This window comes from Etheostoma spectabile, chromosome 15, assembly GCF_008692095.1.
Source record: "Etheostoma spectabile isolate EspeVRDwgs_2016 chromosome 15, UIUC_Espe_1.0, whole genome shotgun sequence".
NCBI lineage: Eukaryota > Metazoa > Chordata > Actinopteri > Perciformes > Percidae > Etheostoma > Etheostoma spectabile.
Genome location: NC_045747.1, coordinates 4,856,370 through 4,865,673, shown reverse-complemented (window position 1 = coordinate 4,865,673; position 9,304 = coordinate 4,856,370). Strand labels below are relative to the sequence as shown.

The window sequence follows — 9,304 nt, the reverse complement described above, 5'->3', positions numbered from 1 at the left end:
CCTGTTTTTATAGTTGTTTCCAGAAAACTAACTGAGGATTTTTAAAATAAAGCCTTACTGCTTGGAGCCCAATGCTTAGATAAGCCCATCAGACAAGACCCCAATGTTCAATTACAATCTGTTGTAGGAGCAAACATCCTGCATTAATAACACTGAAGACTGGGAATGGACGTCAATTCTGAGGCAATGTTGATGTGATTCTGTTTGTTTTTCAAGTGGTTATCTTTTGTTGGCATTTCTGCTTTTGTTTTATTGTATAGTGACAGACAGGAAAGGCCAGGAAGAGAGATGCTGCGGTAAGGACACAGCCTTGATGGCACACACTTCCTTGAAGCTCCCGGGGCGCCCCGTTGATTTACTACAATTCTTTGGGATATTGGCTGAGGTGAGATAACCATGTAATCTTCTCAGACTCTGATTATACAACTGTTTTCATAGGCTGGGTGCTTCTCCTGATCACGTGTAAACTGAAAGTCATATGTAAGCTCAGTGGACTACTGCCTTAAGAAATTAAACACCTTGAACACACTATCTGAGTCTAGCAGTGTTGGTATTTTTGTCAGTATTTTAGCCCAAAAATTGGGCAAATGCTAAATTTGATCAAACCAGTTTTGTAATCAAAGGTTATTTGATTAAGTTGTAAATTCGAAAGAAATCGTGCATATCAACACCAAAACTGAGAATCTAAGTGTGTGTGTGTGTGTGTGTGTGCGTGCCTTAGGGGAGGTTTACAGAAGGTGCTCCCGACAAGGGGAGAAAGTGGAGCAGCGGTGCATGTTACAAAGGCACAGATGCATAAAGAGCTAAGATGCCTGCCCCACTTCGAGCGTTCAAGTATTCACGGCTAATGCTAAATGATTCAGAGGCAGAGTAACAATCCGTCATCTCTTTGGAGGGCTATTATAAATACATTACCTCCCGACAACAAAACGCTTAATGCAGCTAAAAGATCCTAATATGAAGGAATAAACTGTTGGAACATCTACTGAATGTTTTGTGTAGATCAAAGGACTTTAATGTGATATTTTTCACTGGCCACCTGAATCATTTGTTTGGAGGATGTGTATTCAGGGTGATTTATTCTTTGATGAATGGTTATTCCCTTATATCATTTGTGATTGTTTTTTTTTTTGTTTTCCCTGGTACTCCTCCTCCCGTGCAGACACGATCAAGCCATCATCTCAAGTCTGGTGAGCATCAGGTGAGCTCTGTCATTTGTTATATGTAACTCCTAGAATGAACCAGAAATCAAATGTGTATTTACTTCACAACTTTGAAAGCTATCAACCCTGATTTGTTGTGCTGTGTGTGGCCTCCGTTCAGGACTTATTTCCCTGGATACTACAGGACAGGTTTCCTATAGCCTAATCTGTTTTGTTGTTTTCTCTCATTGGTCAGATTTATCTGCAATCACAGCTCATGCCCCAGACTTCCACAAGGATTTTGAAAAACAAACAATGAAGCCTGTTTTGATCATCGTGGCTTCCCCCTATCTGACCTGCAGGTGCTCTCATCACTGGAACAGGAAACAGCAACTGAGAGAATTACAGTTTGGAAAATGAAGCCTGACATGTGCTGCTCATTCGTCATGAAAAACTGAATTTATACATGCCGTCACTTCATAGTTAGTTATATGACCAGGGTACAAAGTGACAAAACAAGTTGTGTGCCTCTGCATAAAAACAAGCAGTAATCAATTGTTTGATTTCATGTTTTTGCTTGCTTTTCAAAAAAATTAAAATGTAATGAATTGTTTTAAATGTAGGTATGAGGAAAGGATGAGCTTTGACTGTATACATCTTAAAGAGTAGCATCTGTTAAGATCTCATAAGTGACCTAATTTCTCCTGAAAAAGGGCCTGAAGTCCTGTGTTTTATTGTACACAGCAGGTATGTCCATATGGCAGGTCCAGTACGCCCATTCTGTTAATCCCTTAAAGGTTTATGTTCTCACGGGAGTATCACAAGGCTTAAATAAAACAAAGGAATGGCATTTATGTGCCATGTACTTCTGAAGGGCAATGAACATTGTCTCCCGCATGCACAGAGAATAACTGTGCTTAATTTGCTGATGATTTATGTAAAAGGCATACATCTTCTAATAATAACATCAGTGAAGCATTTCTTTTTCTTGTTCACTTCCTTCTTCTTTAAGAAAGTTTCATTTCTTGACAATTCATATTTGGATGCATAGAGCTTTATTGTCATCCTGTGAGCAATGTCTTTTGCCTCCAAAGAGTAAAACAATTTTTGGACATTGCAAATGTAGGCTGCATAATGGTGTTCTCCTTTAAAGTACACATCATTTTTGACTGTACAGTTTGCTTTGAAAGCAATTGTCATCTCTTAAAAGACAAATCTTTTTGTTCCGTTATTTCTGCTTTGATCAAATAAAAGGGTAAATTCCATGCTTTAAGGTATTCAATGCACTCTAAAAAAAACGTGAATATCGACAAACAAAACAACAAATATCATCAGTTATCTACAAAAAAATATTCTTGCATTCATGACAAGGCATTTTAAACAGAGATTGTCTATTTGTATACCGTGTTAATGGAACAATTCTCTGTATTGACATAATGATCAATGATGCTGGCATGCATGTCTAATCCCAATTCTGTCACGCCTGAAATAGCCTGAAGTCTCATGAGGAATTGTGTAAAGCTATCTTTAAGCAATGTGCTTACTGGTTATTTGCTTATTAAGAGTGCAACATCAGGCCTAGACCTCACTGAATTAAACATAGGCTTCTTAAGATAAATTATTTAGCTCTTCAGTTTTGTTGTAACTGGTTTGCTCTGACTAATTCTTCTAACCTCTGGCGCCACCTGGTGGTAAAACCTTTTGGTAGATTTCACCAAGTAAGCAAGTTAAATATGTCAAAGCAAGTCTGAAACAAGCTACTGCTGACCCCTGCCTTAAAGGGTACGCTAAAACTACTCCACCCACAATACACTGCGGACTGAAAACAGGAAGCGTGTGTCTCGCGCCGGTTATGGTAATGGGTTTGTGGTACGTTAGTGCTGCAGTGTAGTAATCCCTCAGACATTACCATCTGATTTCCCCTTTGCAGTGTGTATAAATAAATCTATAACTTTGTAATGATAAGCATACAGTTTGTGTTAGAAGACTAAATTAGCGTAGGTTTGCAATATGGCTAACGAACAGCCTTGTCCGAACTTTAACGTTGTGTAGCAGCGGCGTTCCTACAGGTTCGTTTCAATGTTAACGTTACTGTAAGTAAATGGGCAACTTAAAAATGCTAAACGACTAACTTAAGCACGAGTGCATTAAAGCATGAAACAATATGTGTAACCCTATTAACTAACGTTAACTACAGTCGTGTGTTTTTTATTGAACGTTCTTGTAGCTAGCTAGCTAACGGAGAGGTTACCAATGGAGACGGGAGACGCCTAATCAGATTTAGCATGGCTAGCTAACCTAGCTACACTCAATTCAACGCTACCAGGAGAGATTTAACATGGTAAGTCAAACTGGTTCCAGTATCAACGTTATCACGATATGTGGGTTATGGTTAAATGAAATAAAAAAACAAACAAACGTGAAATTACTTTGTATGTTTACAATTGATTTGCTCTCCGCAGTGGACCCAGGAGTTTGGTTTATGTAATCCAGCTGTAAAATAGCTAACTTATTATATAATTTCACATTTACAGGCTACAAAGTTGAAGAGCAAGCCATCCAAAAGTAAGTTCCTCCCGTTTGAATGTTGTACCCCGTAGTTTCACTTACTATACTGTTACTGTAGTAGATATACAGAAATCAATTCACAACCAAGAATGTTCACATATATAGAATAACATAAAAACAGTATAGGCCTACGGCCAAAATATATTAGAGCTGGTGGCAGTATAATCAGAATGGAGCACGAATGTCATGACCACTTAAAATGTAATAAGCTGAAGAGTCTCAAGCTTGTGTAAAAACCCTTACTGTTTTCCCAAGGTTCATTCGGAGATGAAGATTTGCTCGACAGCCTATTTGATGATAAAAGTATGTAAGCAGTTCTAAAACCTAACAGTATTATCATTATTATTTATTATAATTGTATTATTGTGAGAGTTTTGTGTTTTCTCTCAACATTGTACTCACCAGAACTCCCAGTAATGGGGAATGCAACTCGCCGTGGACTACTGAATCGGTAGGTTGGAGGAATCTAAGAGTTACAATCCATTATAAAGATGAAAGTGAGTTACTATTTTTTCCTCTCCAGCACATCTGCCACAGATAACATCTTCAGTATGCTGGCCGAGGAGGTAAAGAGGGATGGTGGGGACACTGAGGTATGTAGACCGAGATGTTAAAAGATACATGTTCATAGTCTTATAAATTTAGCACTTTTTTATTGTCTATTTGTTGCTGTTTTCTGTCTAAGGACTCTGATGTCTCAGCAGCTGATCCCAATGACATACTGAAGAACATGAAGGTAGATAATCACCGTGTGTTCATGAGCATTGGAAACACATTCTTCCCAGTGAAAACATCATTTTTTACTTCACTTCAAATGGGAATCAGATGTGGGGAACTCAGATTTAGATTTTGCAAACAGTTTCCCAGTTAGTGACGCGTTGTTGACAACCAATGGTTGATTTAGGCAACTTTGGTTCACTGAAAATATTTTAATGACAATATAATAACAATTATAGCAATAATATTGTGGACAATCGCCTCTGCCAAGAAACATACACAGACATAACACGTTTCAAATTATTCAAACATAGGCCTATGTATAAAAACAACAACATATCCAAGTCCTTTCCCATTGGTTGTCCTCCAGATAACACAAACAAACACCTATCAATGTGCTGTTTGTATGCTCGCATAAAAAAACAGCAGCAAATCTTTATTACTGTGGCTTCCATGTTTTCACACACCTGCCCTAGGCTACACCCAACAGTTGGTGGCAGTCATGCAACAAGTTGTTGCCAAACAGCAATACAACAGAAGAAGAACACGCATCATGTGAATGCTGGTAGTCTAAAAAAAAAAAACATAATCACGGGGGTGGTCCCTGACATTCCCAGGTGGCATGAACGCGCCATAATAAACTGGGGAAATGCAGAGACATAGTTCAGCTTTGTAGTTCTCCTCACATGGTCTCAGGTCCACTGACAATGTTTGTTGTTTTTCTGTATCCTTGTCCAGGATATGGATGATATGGATGCTGACCTTTTTGCATCAAAGAAAAAGCCCAGTTCAGCTCCTGCACAAACAAAGCCATTTGGCAGCCAAGGACCAAAGAAAGACTCGTCCACGTTAGAAAGTAAAATAAAACCAGAGGGAGTAGGTAATCCACTGCAGTGTTCTTGCATAAATTATTTTCTTATTGTTAGCCACACTTTATTGCTGGCTTTGAAGTTTGCATTAATAGCAGCAATTAGAGAGAGCCTTGTTCTTTTCCTCTTCACTCAGATGAACCCGGCACAGAAGGGAGGACGCCAAACTCTGCACCATCGTCTACAGCACATAAGTACAAGAAGTACAGCTTCTATGGTGTGTGAGCCTCCCTGTCCCATCCCTCTCTAACACTGAGCCCTTATATAACCCAGCACTCGCTTACTGATAGCGTTGCCTTGATTTTCTCCAAACTGCTGCATTCATTTAGACAGCGGTGATGATGATGATGAATATCTTGGTCAGACACCTTACGATAAAGGTACATTGGTGTGTTTGGCTCTTTACTTGTAGTTGAATAATATCTGTGGGTAGTTTCAGATTGAGTCTCTGTGGGTAGTTTAAACAGGAGAGATACACACAAAAAGTGACAAATGACATTGGAAATGTTATGAAAATATACAAATCTGAAAGTGAGATAGCTATTCAGTCAATATTTGATCATTTAGTGAGTTAGTTTCTTTGGTACACCTGTTCAATCTCATGCAATCAAATGCAACAACCCTCCAATAAATCCTATTTTGTTGCGCTAACTGCCTTGTGTTAAAATGTGTTTCTAATATTTTGTCCACCCGTTTACATACGTCAGGGGGACAATATATATGTTTTTAGAAATGCTTCCAGTTAATGAAATCCAATACAACACCAAATATAGTATACTATATAAACTGTTAAAGTGTATAATCAGACTATATGTTCATACTTTAAATATATTTGAAACATGTATATTGTCGTATATGATATTTAAAAAGCAAAAACAAAAAAAGTATCATGAGTCTAGACATATGATATCATGTCTATCATTTACTGCTTTACAGTCCGGTGTCCATAAAATGTGATAAGAATCTTATTTCTGCTGCAGATCTTGACGATCCCTTGGCGGATCTACTTGATGACTCGCTTCCAGATGAAACCAAGCCCGAACCTAAATCTAGCATACAGCAGGCCGTACCTGAAAAATCTGTGCCATCTCCTTTAGCATCACCTATCCTAAAGACTGAAACATGTGAGCCTTAAATTATCTGCAATTCTTAGTTTTCAAACATGAATCAAACAGTCTATTAACTACTGTTTGTCTTTGTTCATTAGCTAAGGCAGCAAAAAAACGAAGTGATGTCACGTTTGACGACGATAAAGATGACCTCATAGACGCACTGGGATTTGACAGTGATAAAAACAATCCTAAGAAAAAAGAGACTGTGCTTTGGTCCAACAAGGGAAGGTAACAGCTTTGTTCTCGCTCTTCCTGTCTCAATCTTATTGTTGTCCTTATTTATAGCGCTTAACGATGAATAATTTCAGCTTTAGTGCTTTGGGCTGCCGCTAAAAGCAAAGCCAAACTTTAACAATGTTTTACAAAGCATTTTTCAGCCTCAGACATATAAATTCTTTACTAATGTGGTTTGCCTTCACTTCTACTTTTTTTGTGGTTGTTGCCAAATTGACTAACTTTTCCTTTCTACTATTGTATCTTAACGTGGTCTCTTTCGCCATTTCCTCTGCTGTATGTTATCTCAGGAGTGAGACCCCTCAGAGACCACGTACTAAACTCGATGACATTCTGGAGAGTTTGACTTCACCTCGTCTTCTGGAGCGACCTCCCACGGGCGAGAGGAAGGACCAGCCTCAGTCTCAAGAGAAGCAGCAACACGAGAAGACCTTCAGTGTGAAAGGTAATAGAACACCCGGAACGTCTGCTCTCAGAAGTATGAGCAAGTTCTGTTTTAAAGGATCATATTTGAAGACTACTTTTGTTCCTATTTATCAGAACCACTTTTAGAAGGTGACCTCACATTTGGCTCCTATCAGCCCACGCTTGGATCCACGCCTGAGGGGCGCCAGTCCCGCAGACCGTCTGTCAGGTGTGTGTGTCAGTCAGTCAGTCAATCATGGTGTGTTATACAGTTGGATTTTTTTGCCTGTCGTGGTCAACTTAGTCTATCCAATCCATTTCATTTATATAGCACATTTAAAAAAACAAAGGTTTACAAAGTGCTGGACAAGAAATAAAAACACATAGAACACATAAAACAACATAAGATCACACGGTTCTCTTGCTGGGTTAAAAGCTAGGGAATACAAGTGGGTTGGTTAACAGCAATGTAAAGTGCATTACAGTAGTCTAAACGAGTTGAGATAAAAGCATGAACCGCATGTTTAAAGTACTTACAAGATAAAACTGGTTTAATTTTAAATAAAAGCCTCAAGTGATAAAAACTGGATGTAACATTATTTATCTATTCATCAAGTTTAAAACCATTGTCTAATTTGACACCCAGATTTGTGACTATGGGTTTCGCATATTGTTACAGGTAGCAGGTCAACAGGAACATCTTTATCACAACGTTTCCAGGATTGCTCTGGTGCTGCCAGAAATTCCGCCGGATGCATGTAATTTTGCCAATTTCCGCTTCCTTAAGCTTTCTTTGTGTTAGAATGCTAAACTCCGGTGGATTTATGAGGACAATGGTTAACTGCTCCTCAGATCTCTGCAGGGTAAATTGAGACAGCTAGCTAGACTATCTGTCCAAATAGCTAAAATAACCTTTGAAGTACACATTCCATCAAGACAAGTTGCTTCCCGAGGCTATTTTGCAGCGGCTCCGAGCGGAGCTTAGCGCCGACAATGACGATTGTGATTGGTTTAAAAAAATGCCAATAAACCAGAGAACGTTTTTCTCCCATCCCGGGAATGCCTTGTGGATTAGCCAGACCGTCCTCCGCAGCATATAGAGGATGATCTGGCAAAGCGAGACTATGGTAAACTGAACACTTTTTTCTCACCATCAGATTTTCTACAGATGATGTCAATCCCTCTACCCCAGAGAAGAAACCAAAACCCACCACCCCCACAAGGCACCGCAACTCAGCTGACTGGCTAGGCCTCAAGACGAAAGACGACCACGCCTTTTCAGAGGATGATGCCAAAGAGACTTCAGCCGTGTCTCCAAAGGCTCCTTCCTCTCCTTTATTAGAGAGAAGACCCTCCCTGACTGGTAGTCATGACACGTCTGCTGCAAAAATGCCAGCAGACACCCCTGCCTTAACTGAAAATATCACCAAACAAACCAAGCCTGAGAGCTCTAAAAGCCAGCAGAAAGAGGAAGAGGAGGAGGATGATGATTGGTTAGCAGGAGCCTTGAGCAGGAAGAAGGCTATGTCAGTGTCAAACTCTCAGGCAAAAACATCCAAGCAGGAAAACTTTTCAGCCCTGGGGGAAGAAATGGATCTGGAGTCGAGTGTTAGGTACAACATCGAAAAAAGAAATACTGTGACACATACAATGACAGAAGAAACTTGTTTCTCAGTACTGAATGATGACTTGCTCTTGATTTCAGTAAACAAGTCATTTCACAAGCTCCCAGAGGCAGAGAGGATACACTTACATCTGTCAAGGAAACTAGGTAAGATATTTGTTGTGTAAAACCATTAAACACATGAACTGTTTTTGGTGCTATTTTTATCACTCCCCTGTTGTTATGTGCAGCAGCACTTTCCTTGGTCAGCCCAGCCCCACTGCTCACTCCACTCCTGTCAGAGAGACGAGGACCAAGCAAGGTATTTATCCAAATAACTACTCTACTTACATGTATGTACTGTAGCAACCCAGGGGACTTAAGGCATGATTCACAATAGAAATAGACTCAGAGTCACTTAGCTTTGAACATAAAGTTTCTTTAAAAAAAAAAATGATTCAAGGAAAAGGGTAGTGGGTCAAATTTAACTGAGGATCCTTCCCATCCGGAGTACTTTGGCCTTCTTAGGATGATACACTCCCTCTATCACCTCCCCCGATCGGAATTTAGGCCCTCTGTGCTGAATTGGCTGGGCTGTTTCCCCTGGGTTGACACAATACACACACACACACTCACACACACACTCACACACAC

At 39.6% G+C, this 9,304-nt stretch overlaps 1 protein-coding gene across 10 annotated transcripts in view; it reads left to right on the top strand.

Moving 5' to 3' along the window:
• The first annotated feature begins 2,511 nt into the window (after window positions 1-2,511).
• fbf1 (Fas binding factor 1) overlaps window positions 2,512-9,304 on the top strand; it is a 13,801-nt gene continuing 7,008 nt past the window's right edge. For 2 of the 10 annotated variants that reach the window (XM_032537746.1, XM_032537743.1), the window contains exons 1-17: window positions 2,512-3,235; window positions 3,370-3,483; window positions 3,677-3,707; window positions 3,966-4,013; window positions 4,116-4,161; window positions 4,234-4,303; window positions 4,396-4,446; window positions 5,166-5,307; window positions 5,433-5,513; window positions 5,626-5,676; window positions 6,277-6,420; window positions 6,504-6,636; window positions 6,933-7,087; window positions 7,183-7,276; window positions 8,205-8,660; window positions 8,753-8,818; window positions 8,905-8,972. In XM_032537746.1, coding sequence (XP_032393637.1) covers window positions 3,481-3,483; window positions 3,677-3,707; window positions 3,966-4,013; window positions 4,116-4,161; window positions 4,234-4,303; window positions 4,396-4,446; window positions 5,166-5,307; window positions 5,433-5,513; window positions 5,626-5,676; window positions 6,277-6,420; window positions 6,504-6,636; window positions 6,933-7,087; window positions 7,183-7,276; window positions 8,205-8,660; window positions 8,753-8,818; window positions 8,905-8,972 — 1,639 coding nt within the window. In that variant the 5' untranslated portion in view covers window positions 2,512-3,235; window positions 3,370-3,480. Of the gene's footprint in view, window positions 3,236-3,369; window positions 3,484-3,676; window positions 3,708-3,965; window positions 4,014-4,115; window positions 4,162-4,233; window positions 4,304-4,395; window positions 4,447-5,165; window positions 5,308-5,432; window positions 5,514-5,625; window positions 5,677-6,276; window positions 6,421-6,503; window positions 6,637-6,932; window positions 7,088-7,182; window positions 7,277-8,204; window positions 8,661-8,752; window positions 8,819-8,901; window positions 8,973-9,304 lie in introns of all 10 variants that reach the window. The other 8 variants (XM_032537741.1, XM_032537745.1, XM_032537744.1 and 5 more) reach the window with 8 other exon arrangements.